The 18,918-nt window shown below is 47.7% G+C and overlaps 1 protein-coding gene across 2 annotated transcripts in view; it reads right to left on the bottom strand.

Annotated features, from left to right (window-relative positions):
• Window positions 1-18,918, bottom strand: part of olfm1b (olfactomedin 1b) — a 35,971-nt gene that overhangs the window by 15,572 nt on the left and 1,481 nt on the right. Inside the window, exons 1-3 of one of the 2 annotated variants that reach the window (XM_043720668.2) lie at window positions 10,512-10,801; window positions 7,064-7,213; window positions 3,794-3,949 (exon numbers count right to left, since the gene is read on the bottom strand). In XM_043720668.2, the coding sequence (XP_043576603.1) occupies window positions 3,794-3,949; window positions 7,064-7,213; window positions 10,512-10,661 (456 nt within the window). In that variant the 5' untranslated portion in view covers window positions 10,662-10,801. Of the gene's footprint in view, window positions 1-3,793; window positions 3,950-7,063; window positions 7,214-10,511; window positions 10,802-18,918 lie in introns of those variants that run through there. The other variant, XM_087998145.1, reaches the window with a different exon arrangement.

Below are 18,918 nucleotides of genomic sequence, written 5' to 3'. Positions count from 1 at the left end.
ACAGCTCCTACAGACTCTGGGGGTATAAGTGAGAAACCTTTCTGTTGAATTTATTGCTGAATTTAGAATTTTCCAACTGCTCCTGCTTGTACCTGCAGTGAACATGGAAACAGCTGCATTGTGTCGGTGAATTGAGAGACCAGAGTCTTTCAGATCCATTACCCCCAGAACAGTCAGTATTAGCTGCCCATTCTGATTGATTCTACAGTTTGTTTAAGATAAGTAAATTATAACTAAGGGTTGGAGCAATGCTCCTGTCACTTGGCCATTGGGATGAGGGAGATGATCTGTCCATTAATATTCCACCCGCTTCTCAACAGCAATCACTAAACTAATGAGTAAGATATCCCATTGATCCAAAACTGGGATGATTATTTAGTCAAACCCATTGGAACTTAATTCTGACCCTGAGCAGTTTTAGTGACAGGGAATGGGGGTGGGTGGGGGGGGACACAGGGGCTCTGGAATGTACCTACCATTGCATGCCCAGCCTAAAGCAGCCACATGCCAGACAGTCACATATCAAGGTTGACAGGGACAGCTTTGCAGCTAGCTGACATTGTAGTGGATGTGGTGTTGTGTGCCAGGACAGACAAAAGTCCTTCAGCCCATCTACTCCATGCTGGTGTTTGTGCTCCATACGAACCTCTGCCCACCTCTTCTGTATCCCATTTTTATCCTTTCTCCTTCTAGTTCCATCCCCACTCTGAGTTAAAAAAGTTCCTCATAAATTCCGAACTAGAATTATTAGCCATGGGCTTCTATCGATGGCACTGAGTTCTGGTCAACAAGTTGAAAACATCTTCCAATCTACCTGACTGAAATCTTTTCAGATAACAGAACCCCAATCTCTTCTGACATTGCTGATGGTTGGAGCCTGTCAGTCCTTGTTAATCTTTTCTTGCTTTCCTCTAGCCCCTCTCGATCTCTTATGTAACCATGGAGACCAGGATTGCACACCTTGCTCCAAATGTGATTTAATCAAAGAGGGTGAATAGATAGAGTCATAGTCATAGAGATGTACAGCATGGAAACAGACCCTTCGGCCCAACCTGTCCTCCCACCTGCCAACACCCGGCCCATATCCCTCCAAACCTTTCCTATTCATATACTCATCCAAATGCCTCTTAAATGTTGCAATTGTACCAGCCTCCACCACTTCCTCTGGCAGCTCATTCCATACACGTACCACCCTTTTTGTGAAAAAGTTGTCCTTTAGGTCTCTTTTATATCTTTCCTCTCTCACCCTAAACCTATGCCCTCCAGTTCTGACCCCACGGAAAAGACTTTGTCTATTTATCCTATCCATGCCCCTCATAATTTTGTAAACCTCTATAAGGTCACCCCTCAGCCTCCGACGCTCCAGGGAAAACAGCCCCAGCCAGTTCAGCCTCTCCCTATAGCTCAAATCCTCCAACCCTGGTAACATCCTTGTAAATCTTTTCTGAACCCTTTCAAGTTTCACATCTTTCCAATAGGAAGGAGACCAGAATTACACGCAATATTTCAACAATGGCCTAACCAATGTCCTGTACAGCCGCAACATGACCTCCCAACTCCTGTACTCAGTACTCTGACCAATAAAGGAAAGCAGACCAAACGCCTTCTTCACTATCCTATCTACCTGCGACTCCACTTTCAAGGAGCTATGAACCTGCACTTCAAGGTCTCTTTGTTCAGCAACACTCCTTAGGACCTTACCATTAAGTGTTGAAGTCCTGCTAAGATTTGCTTTCCCAAAATGCAGCACCTCGCATTTATCTGAATTAAACTCCATCTGCCACTTCTCAGCCCATTGGCCCATCTGGTCCAGATCCTGTTGTAATCTGAGGTAACCCTCTTCGCTGTCCACTACACCTCCAATTATGGTGTCATCTGCAAACTTACTAAGTGTACCTCTTATGCTCCTCCCGACATTTCAATTCCATCCTTGAAGAACTGAACCGACAGGGTACATTTTTATTTAATGGTGTTATTGACCTGAGTGGCAACTTTTAATGATTAGTGCATATGCTCCCCAAAGCCCTATGGCCCTTTGCCCCATTCAGGCTGGAATTTTCCCAAGAGTGTGTTTCGTCTCCATATGCGCCATTGAAGGAGAGATGGTGATGTAGCAGTTACGTCGGTGAACATCCAGGTGCCCAAACTAATACACGGAGGGAAAAGGTCTCTAATCCCACTGAGGCAGTTCATCTGACTGGAACTGAGAGCAAGTCTGGGTGCCAGTGACCACTCAGCCATCAGCAATTGTCATCAGATTCCATTTGCTTCATTAATGGTCTTTAGGGAAGGAAATCTTCCAGAGCCACCCAGTCTAGCCTACATGTGACTCCAAACCCACAGCAATGTGATTTCCTCTTCACAGCCTCTGAAATGGCTGTTCCAGCCACAAGTGCTGGCTGGCCAGCAATACCATGTTTCATGGAAGAACGACAAAACAAACCTATTCCAATCAACTGCATTTGTTAATTAAAGGCCCTTTCTCTATGTTTATTAAAATCAACCTGAACTGTGTTGCTGTCTTCCTCGAAATAACAAATCCTACCAGAAATTTTAAAATTGCACATTCAAGTCCTGAATCCAATGCATTGAAGAAACAGAGAACAGCAACAATCTCAGATTAATCCTGTGAAAAACCACTTCCCATCACTTGCCAATCAAGTAATTACCTTTAATCCTCGCCATCTTTTGTGTTTTATCAATGACATTGTGCTGCGTGACCCTGATTCCACATGTTCTGACTTTTATATGTATTTAATTTTTGGTATCTTATCAATTACCTTCTAAAAGTTTAAATATATGACATCCACTGTATTACCCTTAGCTGTTATTTCTTCAAAGACTGCAAGAAGGTGAGTGAAGAATGACTTTCCCTTTTACTGTTCTTGCAGATTTTTTTTTTTCTATTCCAGGATCCATTCCCTTTATTAGAAATTAAGGAATTTATTACCTTTTGTAAAACTGACATTAAGCTAATTGATCCACAGTTCCCTGGTTTTGTTTTACATTTCTTTTGAAAATACTAATCCCAGTGGCTGTTCACCAGTCCTCCAACAGTATCTAACCAATTGTTAAATATGTACTAATGTCTTTGCTTCTCCTCCCGAAGTTTAATCTGCCTTGGATGTAATCCAGCTGGACCAGATAATTAGTTTATTAATCATCTTCCCTTTTCCTACCTTAAATATGTTTTATATTTTTGACTTCTTATAACATTATGCTCACCATCTCGGTTTTCTTGGTAAAGAATCAGATAAACTAATTACTCAATATCCATGGCATTTTTCCTCATTAACAGAGAACTGGGGTGAGTACAATGAGCTGAATGGCGTCTTATGTTTAAATATGTGTAGCCCATAAGCTTCAAAGTTAGTGAATGTAAGGCTAAAGTAGCTTCTAGAAAGAAGTGAGTGTGAATCAGCCTCTGCAAAAGTTAATTCTGGGACCTCTGAAAGGGGACAAGTTTATTAACCATTCAGAAAAAGCTCACAGTTTTGGAGATTTCCATCAGTTTTCTCCACCAATCCCAAGGTGAAAGAAGTTGAATCCTGTATCAGTGAGGACCCCATGACTGAGTTTGTTTTATAGTAAGTGTGGCACAATGGGGCTGACGGTTTGAATGGCATTTCCTGAGACAGAGGAGATCACAACTCAATAGGAGATTGGACCGACTCAAAGGGGTTACTGTGACACTGGAAAGTGACAAACGACTCAATGACCCCAACAAACATTTCTCCATCCCACAGGCCAACCCCATAAGCAGAACGTGAATCGAGTGTGGCAACAAATCTACCTGAAACTGTCGGGAGAGATGCGCTTTGTGACTCTCCTCCACCTGTTTGAATTTTGTTTCCAAGCCTCTCATCTGTGTCTCCATTTTCTCCACGTACTGCAGATCACGCTGGGTTCGGCGATCCAGCACCTCGATGGACTGGGTCATGTTTTGCACCTGCGACAGTGAAGGGGAGTGTCAGAGTGACCTCAGTGAAGGCGAGGTGGGTGTGAGTGAGGGACCCTGGTAAATGGGGACAGTCATACATCTAGTCACTGTATAGCGGCCAGCATTCACTGTCTCCCTGGTGTAGCTACAGCCAGAAACCGAGGACATTGGGGCACAAGGGCAGTCAGCTGGACACAGGCTCTCTACGTGAAGATCATTTCAGCAAAGGACAGTGAGTTGGGATGGAATGGAACCACTTAGCAATGGGAATGTGTCACGACGGTTCACATTCTAAAATTGAATGGGACAATTTAGCAACCGTGACCTAAAATACTGACACCATGGGTTGGGTTTTGGCTTGGGGGAGAAAGTGAGGTCTGCAGATGCTGGAGATCAAAGTTGAAACTTTATTGCTGGAACAGCACAGCAGGTCAGGCAGCATCCAGGGAACAGGAGATTCGACGTTTCGGGCACAGGCCCTTCTTCAGGCTTGGGGCCCACCTTGCAGTGGGCCATGCTGGTATAGGATGCACCTGGGAGCCAGGCTCCTGAGCGACAGGCTGCACAGCAAGCAGCCAACTATAGGATGACATCCATGCTCACTGCGCTGAAGGCCCAGTGGGGAAGGCATTGCTGAGGGAGGCTGGGGAGCATGAGGTTACCTCAACATAGAGGCAGGCACCTTCAGAGACATTGATCCAACCCAACACAGTGAGACACAAAGCCAAGGGCATTTTTGAAGTGATAGGAACCTGAGGTGACCTGAGCCATGGCTCCTGCTGCAGCTCTCTCTTTGGGCAGGGGGTCTTTTTTTTTTGATGGACCTCTGGCTGCTTCACTGAGATGCCAAGGCAGCACAAACATGTGGCAATGGCTACCTCTCTGTGGGACCAGTAGATATTCCCACTGCCAGCTCACCTCAGCAGCAGGAGGTCACTGGGGAGATGGCCTGACCTTATAGACATCTGTACTCCTGCCACATACCTCAAGGTTTAACACCATGGGACCAGGAAAATGAGAGAGAGAGTATTCACCTCACAGTGCATTACTATGTAGGGTGGACAGCAGAACGATCCCAGATAGTCACCACATCCCAAAATCACAACACTAATTACTGCCTCATCATCCAGTCTCCAACATTGGGCAACTACTGCATTCTCATCAGTCAGTAATACAGGGCACTTGGGGGTAATGAGGGGGTTAAAGGGGTTACTGAGTGACAGTCCGAAGGAATTGATTAACATCAATAGAGATACAGTCAGTACCACAGGGCACTGGGGCGGGGAGAGGGGTTACTGAGTGACAGTATGAGGGAGCTGATTAACATCAGTAGAGATACAGTCAGTAACACAGGGCACTGGGGGGCAGAGGGGTTACTGAGTGACAGTGTGAAGGAACTGATTAACATCAGTAGAGATACAGTCAGTAACAGTGTCTGTGGGAGAACAGTCAGTGATACTTTGAAATAACACATCATAGACCTAACTATGGAGAAGGGTAATTTAGACCTAGCATGGTGTAGCTGACAAATTGCAAATATTCAAACAAATAAATGTTAATTTTCAACAAACACATACTCCCTAGAGAAACATAAACTTCAAAACTAAGAGAGTTATAACCTAGGTTAACTAAGTCAGTTAAGATAATTGCTCAGAATCACAAAATTATTACGGCACAGATGGCGGCTGTTTGGTTGCACTGGTTCTACTGCCGAATGCCAAACTCCTGCCTTTCCCCATATCCATTTATAACCAAATTACCATCCAGTGCCTCCTGTGACTGCCAGGACTGGATTGATAGTGCTTACAATATTTGTAAGGAGAAGGTTCAGAGGTAGGGAGGGAATGAGACTTGCAGAATTTGTAAACAGCGCAAAGATTTGAAAAAGAAAGTATCGTTAGACAGGGATCCTATGGAAGAGTGATAGTGAATGAGATTTAGTGTGAGATATGGTGCAGACAGCAGTGTTCTGGAAGGGTAGAAGGTTACAGAGGGCACACAATGCAGCCTGGCTGGAGGCTGTCAGCCAGCCAAGCCTGGAGGTCACAGAGGCACACACAGAGAGAGATTAGGGCAGATATGGAATAGAGTGATGTTTTTGAACTGAAAATCTGCAAATTCAGTGACAGGGTGGATATTTACTCAGTTACTGAGTTGGGGAGCAAACACAACACTAAGGCTGCAAATAGCTCGAATGAACTGAAGGCAGTTTCCAGGAATAGAAACCATTCAGACAACTGAAATTTGCTACGTTTGCAGAGAAGGAGCAGGTAATAGCTTTGATCTTACCAATATTTAATTGCAAAAAATTTCTGTTTCCTGATATTGAAAATCAGATAAGCAGGCCTGGCAAATCAGTCAAGAGAGGAATTCAAATGGGTGGTTACAAAATAGAGCTGGATATTACTGGCATTGACAGGGGAGCTGCCACAGACCTCCCAGATGATGTCATTGAGTAGCACGTAGGCAAGAAATGAAATGAAACGATGAGAGATCCTCAGGGAGCAGGATCACGAGGCAGCAGATCCTCTGGCCGGGACTGCAGAAATAAGAATGTAATCCGGTCTGAGCAGCCCCACCCAGCTGGGCCAAACTGGATTGGTGTGTGAAAGAACCAGCATGGATCAAATGGCCTTCATCAGTGCTGTATTATTCTATAATCCTACGAGAATAGAGGAGGGTGGTATGGTTAACGATATCCAAGGCTGCAAACAGAGAATGAGGAGGGAGACAGGGCGAAAGACAGAGAGACAGACAGAGACACTCAGACAGGGAGAGAAAGAGAGAGAGAGACGGATAGAGTTATCATGATCCTGCAGGGTGTCAATTGTGAAACTGACAGAGTGCTGTTTGGGTACTTGCCCGGAAATCAAACTGGATTCAATAGATTTCAGGAAAGATAGATGTGGATTTGAAAGGAAAGGATGTATTCAAGGGTAAGTGCAATTTGAAGATTTCCAATGTGTCTCCTGTCGAGCCCATTATCCCAGTGCCACTCACTTCTTGCTCCATTGCAGAGGGGTGGGGGGAGAGTTGACGAGGTTGGGGTGAGCAGTGAAGGGGGTGGGGCTGGGATGTTGTAGTGGTCTCTGCTTGACCATGGACATAGTGGAACTGCCTTACCTTCTCCAGGAGCTGCCTCAGTTGTTTGGTGCGGGCATCACGTGAGCACAGAGTTTGCTGAGGTGCCACCACGGTGCAGATACACCTGCCTTCACTGTCTGGGGCAGAGCTGAATACACGCCAACCATCTTCAGCATTGTCCGGTAATACCTGGGGCAGGACAGTGTGAGAAAGAGAATGACCAAACAATTCAGCATGTGGAGATGGCGGTGTTGGACTTGGGGTTGGACCAAGTTAAAAATCACACAAAACTAGGTTATAGTCCAACAGGTTTGTTAGGAGTGTTGCTCCTTCAGCTGGTAGCCAGTCCCTCATAATGAAGGAGCAGCACTCTGAAAGCTTGTACTTCCAAACAAACCTGTTGGACTATAACCTGGTGTTTTGTGACATCAAACAATTCAGAGCAAATGACACAAAACCAGCAATAAACTAACACCCACTGGAGACTGGATTGTTTGGACAAAATCACTTAAGGAGGGGTTCAGCAGCAGGGATCAGGATGCATTCCAGCCTTTCAGAATACACACCCAGTCATTATAACATGGTGCTGGACCACAGACCATTCACACCATCTCTGTCTGGTTGCTGTGTTCGCCTTTGCATGGGAATCTGTCCTGCCTGCCCCTCAATGTTTCTCGGACCTCATATCCCTACTGCCCAGACCCCATGTCCCTCCCAGCCCGGACCATGTGTGTAGGAACACCTAATAATCTGCAGATAGTTTCCAGAGTTCCCTCACACTGTCCTCTGACTTGGCCACCTGCCCACGCTTTATAAACCTGTTGCTCAATTGTTGATGAGAGCTCCTCTGTTCAATAGACAGCATTTCCTGAGAATGTATCAGAACTAACCATTCTGAGCCTCTCTGCAGTTCATTACGGGCTGAACATCTCAGAATTAAAGTTAAATTATCTTTCCCACCCTTGCCTAACCATTCTGGCTGCTTTGAATGTCAAGACATTAATTCCATTTGCATGAGTTCTATGTCAAATCCTCTGATTGGCACAAACATCCACTGAAAAAGCAAAATATTTAATTATTAATAATTTTAAAATCGATATTTAAATCAACAAGAGCACAACTTATTAAATTATCCACTGCATCTTTACCTAATTTAATGTACCCTCTTGAATTTCAGAATGTCATCTGCACCCTCACATAAAAACATGAAGTATAATAATGAACAGACAACAATGGTTTTCCAAAAGATGCACCCTCACATAAAAACAGGATATACAATAATGAACAGCCAACATGAATTTCCAAAAGCAGTCTGACCAACTTTATTCAATTCCTTCAGTGAGGTGGGAAAGAAAGTTGATAAGAGTAAGAGAGGAGGTGGAATGTATTTAGATTTCTAGAAAGCTTTCAGTAAGGTGCCATGAATAGATAACCTCAGAGCAAGCAATGTCAGGGACAAGTAACAGAATAGCTGGCTAGCTGACTAGCTGACTGAAGATAGCATCCAGAACAGGGTAAAGAATATCCAACACATACAGGAATTGCTGGATGAACTCAGCAGGTTGCACAGCATCTGCACTCAGCGAATAGAGATAACTCTGTTTTCCTACACAGTTGCTGCTGAGTTTCTCCAGCAATTCCTGTTGTTTGTTTGTTTCAGATCTTCAGCACTCACAGTTCTTTGTTTTATTTCAAGGTAAAGGACAGTCAGTTTCAGGGTGGGAAATAGCTTTTCAAATGGATCTGTGCTAGCATCACTGTTTTCACAGTCACTTGGAACCTACAATAGAATTAATAATTGCGCAGACAAAACTAAATGGTGGGGCTGGAGTCAGGATGTCACCTTCAATTATAAGAAAAGGTGAATACAGAGTAGATATATAACAGGCAAATTAATTTCAACAAGAGTAGCTGTGAAGCATCACATTTAAGATAAACAGTCACATATTATTTGCAGAATAACAATTCAAATGGATTTGAGGATCAGAGGTGGATTTCGGGTAACAGAAACAAATCACTAAAAAAAAGTGACACGGTGAGTAAAACCACAGAGAAGTGAAGTACTCATTTGAATTTATTTGTACAGGGATGAAATTAAAATGTAGAAAACGTTCATTAAAATGATATTGAACCTTGGCGAGACCAGACTTGGAGTACTGCGCGCAGGTCTGATTGCTATATAGGCAGAGAAGCAGCAAATACAAGTTCCAAGGACAAATCAAAAAACAGACAGGTTATACCATGGTCTCTCATAAATCCAATCAGGAATTCAGGAGCAATTTCATCACTCAGAAGCAGTGGGAATGTGAAACTTGCTCCCATGGGGAATGGTGTAGATGAGTTGTATAAAAATGTTTCAGGGGATGCTGGATAAACAGGAAGGAAAAAGAATAGACTGAGAGGCTGATAGACTGAAATGAATAGGGGGTAAGGGAGAATTGAGCGCTAGAATAGCCTGTTTCCGTTGAGTATAATTTACAGGATTTTTTTCAGAATAACACACAATGTACACCTCCAACCCTTAGCCTCCCACACACTCTGCCTTCTGGCAAAAATCACAAACTGCTGTTTCGTTTGAGAGCGACAGGGCTAAGTCCAGAAAGACACCAACACCTACACCATTTCGTGCATTATATTGAAGCCAGCATTGGAACTGGTTTCGTAAAACAAATGTCTCTGTCAGATTTGAAGGTTAAAAGTGGAATTGATAATTGGTCTGACTTACACACAGAATCTGACACCATACTGAATCCCATCGGTACTCCCACAGAAAACACTCCATCCACAGATGGCCAGCAGCAGAATACATTCTCCTTCTGCCAGTTTTCTCACCTTCACCCTCAACCCCTTCCATATCCCACACTGACCCCTCCATCACTCCCTTATCTTAAACCCTCCCAGACAGTGATCCTCACCCTCACCCCTTCCAAATAATCCACGCCTTCTCCCTCATCCTCGTCCCCTGTCTCATCCTCACTCCCTCATCATAGCACCCTCCCAGTGATCCCCTCCCTCATCTCACTCCCCATCTTACTCCAATCCCCTTCCACACACTAAACTCTCCTATATCCCACATTCACCCATTGTCACTCACAGTGACCCCTCCTAACCACCTCCACCCCAACATCATTCCACTTACGCCACAATGTTAGTCCCCACACCTTGCTCCCAGTCTCAGCCAACTACCCCTCTCTCCTCTGCGCTATTCCCTGGCCCAGTACGCCGAACCCGTATTACACTCACTCATTAACCCCAACCCTTACCATTCTGTTACCTCTATTACCCCTACCCCATTACCTTCCTGTTACTCAAATCCCTTCCAAGCATGATACCCCGAACCCACTCACTCCCCTGGTACCCATCAAACATAACCTTCCAGTTACCCCAAACCCCAACACCCTCCTAACTCTTCACCTGTTACCCTGAGTTCCCCACCCACCCTGTTCCACATTCTATACGTGGCCAGCCCCCCTCAGTGCCCCCTTACCCCTGTGCTGCGGTCCAGGCTCCCGGTGCTGGCAGCACTCAGCCTGGTGGCGTTGAGACCGACCAGAGAGGGCAGAGTCTGGGACATCCAGTTGCTGATCATGGCCATGGTGCTCAGGACAATTCCGATCTTCAGCAAAGGCACCGTCATTGCGGGGGCTCTGCGGATCTTTCATAGCGGGGAAAGGCAGCAGGGAACCGACATCACCGCGGCGGGGGGCACGGCCGCCACTGGCACCGGGACATGCTGCAGCAGCGACAGGGAGCACCGAGCTGAGCGACCGACAACGACCGCCTGCACCCGACTGACTGCAGCCAGGGGGCGGTGCCGGCCCCGCCCACACCTGGCCGTGACCCCGCCCACCGCTCCCGGCCCCGCCCCTGGAACACAGTCCAATCCGGCAGCTCCAAAGCCGCCCCCTGATCACAAGCAACACAGCATTTCCCCACATCAAACCCAGTCACAACATCAGAGTCAGTGTGTGTGGGACTGTATCCCAGTGAGAGTCAGTGTGTGTGGGACTGTACCCCAGTGAGAGTCAGTATGTGTGGGACTGTACCCCAGTGAGAGTCAGTGTGTGTGGGACTGTACCCCAGTGAGAGTCAGTGTGTGTGGGACTGTACCCCAGTGAGAGTCAGTGTGTGTGCGAGCCGTACCCCAGTGAGAGTCAGTGTGTGTGGGACTGTACCCCAGTGAGAGTCAGTGTGTGTGGGACTGTACCCCAGTGAGAGTCAGTGTGTGTGGGACTGTACCCCAGTGAGAGTCAGTGTGTGTGGGAGTGTACCCCAGTGAGAGTCAGTGTGTGTGGGACCGTACCCCAGTGAGAGTCAGTGTGTGTGGGACTGTACCTCAGTGAGAGTCAGTGTGTGTGGGACTGTACCCCAGTGAGAGTCAGTGTGTGTGGGAGCTGTACCCCAGTGAGAGTCAGTGTGTGTGAGACTGTACCCCAGTGAGAGTCAGTGTGTGTGGGAGCTGTACCCCACTGAGAGTCAGTGTGTGTGGGAGCTGTATCCCAGTGAGAGTCAGTGTGTGTGGGAGCTGTACCCCAGTGAGAGTCAGTGTGTGTGGGACTGTACCCCAGTGAGTGTCAGTGTGTGTGGGACTGTACCCCAGTGAGAGTCAGTGTGTGTGGGACTGTACCCCAGTGAGAGTCAGTGTGTGTGGGGCTGTACCCCAGTGAGAGTCAGTGTGTGTGGGAGCTGTACCCCAGTGAGAGTCAGTGTGTGTGGGACTGTACCCCAGTGAGAGTCAGTGTGTGTGGGAGTGTACCCCAGTGAGAGTCAGTGTGTGTGGGAGTGTATCCCAGTGAGAGTCAGTGTGTGTGGGAGTGTACCCCAGTAAGAGTCAGTGTGTGTGGGAGCCGTACCCCAGTGAGAGTCAGTGTGTGTGGGAGTGTACCCCAGTGAGAGTCAGTGTGTGTGGGAGCCGTACCCCAGTGAGAGTCAGTGTGTGTGGGAGTGTACCCCAGTGAGAGTCAGTGTGTGTGGGACTGTACCCCAGTGAGAGTCAGTGTGTGTGGGAGTGTACCCCAGTGACAGTCAGTGTGTGTGGGTGTGTACCCCAGTGAGAGTCAGTGTGTGTGGGAGCCGTACCCCAGTGAGAGTCAGTGTATGTGGGAGTTGTACCCCAGTGAGAGTCAGTGTGTGTGGGACTGTACCCCAGTGAGAGTCAGTGTGTGTGGGACTGTACCCCAGTGAGTGTCAGTGTGTGTGGGACTGGACCCCAGTGAGAGTCAGTGTGTGTGGGACTGTACCCCAGTGAGAGTCAGTGTGTGTGGGACTGGACCCCAGTGAGAGTCAGTGTGTGTGGGAGCTGTACCCCAGTGAGAGTCAGTGTGTGTGAGAGCCGTACCCCAGTGAGAGTCAGTGTGTGTGGGAGTGTACCCCAGTGAGAGTCAGTGTGTGTGGGACTGTACCCCAGTGAGAGTCAGTGTGTGTGGGACTGTACCCCAGTGAGAGTCAGTGTGTGTGGGACTGTACCCCAGTGAGAGTCAGTGTGTGTGGGACTGTACCCCAGTGAGAGCCAGTGTGTGTGGGACTGTACCCCAGTGAGAGCCAGTGTGTGTGGGAGTGTACCCCAGTGAGAATCAGTGTGTGTGGGACTGTACCCCAGTGAGAGTCAGTGTGTGTGGGACTGGACCCCAGTGAGAGTCAGTGTGTGTGGGACTGGACCCCAGTGAGAGTCAGTGTGTGTGGGAGCTGTATCCCAGTGAGAGTCAGTGTGTGTGGGAGTGTACCCCAGTGAGAGTCAGTGTGTGGGAGTGTACCCCAGTGAGAGTCAGTGTGTGTGGGATCCGTACCCCAGTGAGAGTCAGTGAGTGTGGGATCCGTACCCCAGTGAGAGTCAGTGAGTGTGGGAGTGTACCCCAGTGAGAGTCAGTGTGTGTGGGAGTGTACCCCAGTGAGAGTCAGTGTGTGTGGGTGTGTACCCCAGTGAGAGTCAGTGTGTGTGGGAGCCGTATCCCAGTGAGAGTCAGTGTGTGTGGGAGTGTACCCCAGTGAGAGTCAGTGTGTGTGGGACTGGACCCCAGTGAGAGTCAGTGTGTGTGGGACTGTACCCCAGTGAGAGTCAGTGTGTGTGGGAGTGTACCCCAGTGAGAGTCAGTGTGTGTGGGAGCCATACCCCAGTGAGAGTCAGTGTGTGTGGGACTGTACCCCAGTGAGAGTCAGTGTGTGTGGGAGCCGTACCCCAGTGAGAGTCAGTGTGTGTGGGAGTGTACCCCAGTGAGAGTCAGTGTGTGTGGGAGTGTACCCCAGTGAGAGTCAGTGTGTGTGGGAGTGTACCCCAGTGAGAGTCAGTGTGTGTGGGAGCCGTACCCCAGTGAGAGTCAGTGTGTGTGGGAGTGTACCCCAGTGAGAGTCAGTGTGTGTGGGACTGTACCCCAGTGAGAGTCAGTGTGTGTGGGAGTGTACCCCAGTGAGAGTCAGTGAGTGTGGGAGCAGTACCCCAGTGAGAGTCAGTGTGTGTGGGAGCCGTACCCCAGTGAGAGTCAGTGTGTGTGGGAGCCGTACCCCAGTGAGAGTCAGTGTGTGTGGGAGCTGTACCCCAGTGAGAGTCAGTGTGTGTGGGAGTGTACCCCAGTGAGAGTCAGTGAGTGTGGGAGCAGTACCCCAGTGAGAGTCAGTGTGTGTGGGAGTGTACCCCAGTGAGAGTCAGTGTGTGTGGGAGTGTATCCCAGTGAGAGTCAGTGTGTGTGGGAGTGTACCCCAGTGAGAGTCAGTGTGTGTGGGAGCCGTACCCCAGTGAGAGTCAGTGTGTGTGGGTGTGTACCCCAGTGAGAGTCAGTGTGTGTGGGACTGTACCCCAGTGAGAGTCAGTGTGTGTGGGAGCTGTACCCCAGTGAGAGTCAGTGTGTGTGGGAGTGTACCCCAGTGAGAGTCAGTGTGTGTGGGAGCTGTACCCCAGTGAGAGTCAGTGAATGTGGGAGCTGTACCCCAGTGAGAGTCAGTGTGTGTGGGAGTGTACCCCAGTGAGAGTCAGTGAGTGTGGGAGCTGTACCCCAGTGAGAGTCAGTGTGTGTGGGAGTGTACCCCAGTGAGAGTCAGTATGTGTGGGACTGTACCCCAGTGAGAGTCAGTGTGTGTGGGAGCCGTACCCCAGTGAGAGTCAGTGTGTGTGGGAGTGTACCCCAGTGAGAGTCAGTGTGTGTGGGAGTGTACCCCAGTGAGAGTCAGTGTGTGTGGGACTGTACCCCAGTGAGAGTCAGTGTGTGTGGGAGTTGTACCCCAGTGAGAGTCAGTGTGTGTGGGAACTGTACCCCAGTGAGAGTCAGTGTGTGTGGGACTGTACCCCAGTGAGAGTCAGTGTGTTTGGGACTGTACCCCAGTGTGAGTCAGTGTGTATGGGAGCTCTACCCACTGAGAGTCAGTGTGTGTCGGACCGTACCCCAGAGAGGATCAGTGTGTGTGGGAGCTGTACCCCAGTGAGAGTCAGTGTGTGTGGGACTGTACCCCAGTGAGAGTCAGTGTGTGTGGGACTGTACCCCAGTGAGAGTCAGTGTGTGTGGGAGCCGTACCCCAGTGAGAGTCAGTGTGTGTGGGAGCCGTACCCCAGTGAGAGTCAGTGTGTGTGGGAGCCGTACCCCAGTGAGAGTCAGTGTGTGTGGGACTGTACCCCAGTGAGAGTCAGTGTGTGTGGGAGCCTCCCCCAGTGACAGTGTGTATGAGAGCCTCCCCAGTGAGAGTGTGTTTGGGATCTGTACGCCAGTGAGCATGTGTGGTTGAGCAAAGTGTAAAATGAAATCCGCATTTACTGTACAATTCAGAATCTGGAAAAATTTATTACTTCAGCATCTTAGCATGCACTGAATTTTGAAGACATGGTATTGTCATGGAAACTGGGCATGGTTGGTTTGTCAGAGGATGCTGCAGCCATCTCCCAGACTTACTGCAGCAAGAAGCCGCCATGAGCAGCTCCCTCAGCTGGGGGAGGATTGTCAGCACTATGGACAGCAGCAAGGTAGCTGCTCCTCCAAAGAACACGATTTAGAGATGCAGGTGTTGGACTGGGGTGTTCAAAGTTAAAAATCACACAACACCCGATGAAGGAGCGGTGCTCCGAAAGCTAGTGCTTCCAATTAAACCTGTTGGACTATAACCTGGTGTGTGATTTTTAACTCCAAAGAACACAGGAGAGAACATCACAACACAGGACCCTCTCGGCAAGAAGGCAAGGAATAGGAAACAAAAGCACAGGACAATTTATGGTGTTTTTTTTCAAACTAAACCCACAGTGCGGCATTCCCTCAGTGCTGACCCCCCCCAACAGCACAGCACTCCCTCAGCAGTGACCCTCCGACAGTGCGGCACTCCCTCAGTGCTGACCCTCTGACAGTGCAGCATCCCCTCAGTGCTGACCCCCCAACAGCACAGCACTCCCTTAGCACTGACCCTCTGACAGTGCAGCACTCCCTCAGCGCTGACTCTTCAGCAGTGTGACACTCCCTCAGCACTGACCCTCCGACAGTGCGGCATTCCCTCAGCACTGACCGTCCTACAATATGATACTAACTCAGCACTGACCGTCCAACAGTGTACTACTCACTTGGTACTGACCTCCAAAAGTGCGGCACTCCCTCAGCACTGACCCTCCGACAGTGCGGCACTCCCTCAGCACTGACCCTCATACAGTGTGGTACTAACTCAGCACTGACCGTCCAACAGTGTACTACTCACTTGGTACTGACCTCCAACAGTGCGGCAGTCCCTCAGCACTGACCTTCCGACAATACAGGACTCCTTTTTCCTGTGAATGTTTTGAGATATTTACTTGTTTGAGGTACTACATCAATTCACAATCTTTCTCTGCATATTTGCGTTGTCAGAGAGATGGTACCGACGTCAATGCTGCAGATTGTTACACCATTTGGATCACATATCCTTCCTAGGACACTAGTCATTTGAGGACCTGATGGAGGAGACACCTCCCAGCCACTTGAATTAGCAGCTAGCTTATCACAGTTGGTTTACTGATCATGACTGAATGTTGATAGAATTAACGCCAAGAAAGACCTTAGCATTTATTGAATCCCACTGAATTCAGCAAATGCAGCAACAGTCTAGATCTCTTATATGTCACTAAAAATGGCCCAAGTCTCGCTGCAGAACAGGAATGTGGTGACAGCCCTTGCTCAGTTGGACAGTTGTTGACCTGTGTGGGTCTTTGTTGTCAAACACTGGCTTGTAGCTTATTGAATATTGAGCACATAACTGATCTGCTGTTGGATCTCGTTGCCAGCAGTGACCTCCTTGAGGAATGGCTGTCAAAATTTTGGAAATACTCAATACATTGTCCTTTAATCTGTATGAGAAGTGGAATATTTGGATGTAGGTTTGCTCGCTGAGCTGAAAGGTTCATTTCCAGATGTTTCATCACCAAATAGTGGAATATTTGATTAACCAGGTTTGGGTTGCTATGGATTTTGCTTTGGCAATATTCAAGGGAAGGACAAATCTCTTGTGTAAAGAATGAAGAGATAGAGAGCAGCATGAAACTCTAGTACAGAGTACCAACACTGACATCATCCATGTTCTGTAGGTCATGTGTGTCTTCAGTGATCAGCTGAGTTTTAGTGGAGAGGCAATTGAATTTAAGAGTTTCCCATCAAGGTGATATTTCATACACAGTAGAAGGCAAATAATGTTTGTGGTGAATGATTGCTGTCAGGTGGGTAGGGAGGGTTTAGTGAGATATGGGCCAAATGCTGGCAAATGGGACTACATTAATTTAGGATATTTAGTCAGCTTGGACGAGTTGGACTGAAAGGTCTGTTTCCATGCTGTACATCTCTCTGACTGTCTGACTAGGTCGACTGTAATGGTATGAGGCCCTCATTCTCATACCTGTCCAGATTCTGAAGGAATGCCTTTCAGATTTTGCACTCATGATAGTTTGCACGCATACAATCATGTCATCAGGAAGCAGTTGCAGTGAATAAGAGAAGATAAAGGTCTAATGTGCAGTGATAGTGCATGGATTTAGTCAGTCTTCCTGCACCTTTTTGATTTTGCAGATCCTGTCACCAAGGACAGGGTGGCCCGTCACCTTATGAAGGGGGTGGACAATCACTTTAAGTGGCCTGCCGCTTTAAGGACGGGGCTGACCTGTCACTTTAAGGATGGAAGGCCCTATCACTTTAAGGATGAGCAGCCCATTGACTTCAAAGGGTGGAGTGTGTCGCCTCCAAGTGGCTGCAGACGGTGGTTCAGCGAATCTCGGACCATCTGATCCGGATTCGACCCGCAAGCTCAAGGAACAAACCACACGCTGAATAAACACTGAGATATATTAATCAGCAAACAATCTAACAGGAATGCAAACATGCAGTTTTATCTTTTAGCAAACTATCTAAAAAAAATCCCTCCCGACATTTGCACAATGGAACCAGTAACAATCCTGGGGTTCAACCGTGATGTTCGCCAGTAACTTGATCAGGAATGTAGAAAGACAAGTTTAAACATTAACCATTACTAACACCACTAGCTATCGTTAACCACCACTAACCATCAATAACCATTACAAACCCCATCATTAACACTACTAACCATCATTAATCACCAGTAACCATCATAAGTCATCATTAACATACTAACCATCACCATCTATTATTAAAATTATCAAACGCCACCACTCATCATTACCTAGTACTAACCATCATCAAACCCACCACTAACGGGGGAGGTGATGACCTAATGGTATTATCATTAGACTGGTAATCCAGGGACCCAGGACGTGTTCTGGGGACCTGGGTTCAAAGGCCGCCAGGCAGATGGTGGAATTTGAATTTGAATTCAACAAAAATCTGGATGTAAGAGTCTAATGATGGTCATGAATCGATTGTTGTAAAAACCCCATCTGGTTCACTAAAGGAAATTGTCATTCTTACCTGATCTGGCCTACATGTGACCCCCAGACCCACAACAATGCAGGTTGACTCTTCACTCTTAATTAGGGATAGGCAATAAATGCTGGCCCAGCCAGCAATGTCCTCATCCCATGAAAGAATAAAAAAAACTCATCATTAACATACGAACCACCACTATAATTAAAACCATCAACTATCATTAACCACTACTAACCAAGTAGCAGCCAGTTTGGGCCAACAATTAATTAGACAGTTGGAACAGATTTTACACAATCTGCCCTCAGTTGCCCTCTGCCACTCTCTCCACTCTCCTGCCTGTTTCCTACATTTGTCTCAGTAACACAGTAATTGCAGCACAGAAAGAAGCCATTCGGCCCGATTACTCTGTGCTGGTGTTTCAACTCCATGTGAGCTTCTTCAGACCCACTCTGTATCTCAGCCCTACCCCCTCCCATGTGGTTATCCAGCTTCGCCATAACTATAGCAACAGCATTCCCCACCAACATTCCCAGTGGATTTATCAGGGAATCGGTCACACGCAGCGCCCAGCTCCAGCCTCTCCTTTGGGAATGTTGTTGCTCTCCAGGGTCCTGATCTGCTCAGTTTTTCCATCATCATCTGTATGAATCTCCAGCTCTGACCCTCTCTGTCACGTTTTTTTCTCTCTCTCCTTCCACATCTCTTTGTTCTTCTCTCTCACTTTCTTTCTATCTTTCCCTCTCTTTCGCCCCATTTTAATTTAACTCCTGATCTTCCTGCCGCTCACTGTCTCTCCCTGATCAATGCCCACCACCCTTCACTTTTCTTTATTTCTTCTCTCTCCTCTCATTCCCTTCCTCCATCTGGGTTTAAACAGTGTTTAGTACTTTCGTTTCTGTAATTACTTCCTCTCCAAATGAGGTATGATTAAGTTTAATAATCACTTTCTCTCCAGTCTCACTGTTATCCCCTCGGAGCCCACTGTTTGGGGGGCAGACACCCCCCCCCCCCCCCCCCACACAACCCCTCCTCTCCCCTACCTCCCAGGCCCTGTTTCAACCCCCT

The sequence above is a fragment of the Chiloscyllium plagiosum genome, unplaced genomic scaffold (assembly GCF_037043375.1).
Source record: "Chiloscyllium plagiosum isolate Xiang-an unplaced genomic scaffold, Cpla_swu_hap1 HiC_scaffold_21, whole genome shotgun sequence".
Lineage (NCBI taxonomy): Eukaryota > Metazoa > Chordata > Chondrichthyes > Orectolobiformes > Hemiscylliidae > Chiloscyllium > Chiloscyllium plagiosum.
This window is presented reverse-complemented; position numbering and strand designations above follow the sequence as displayed.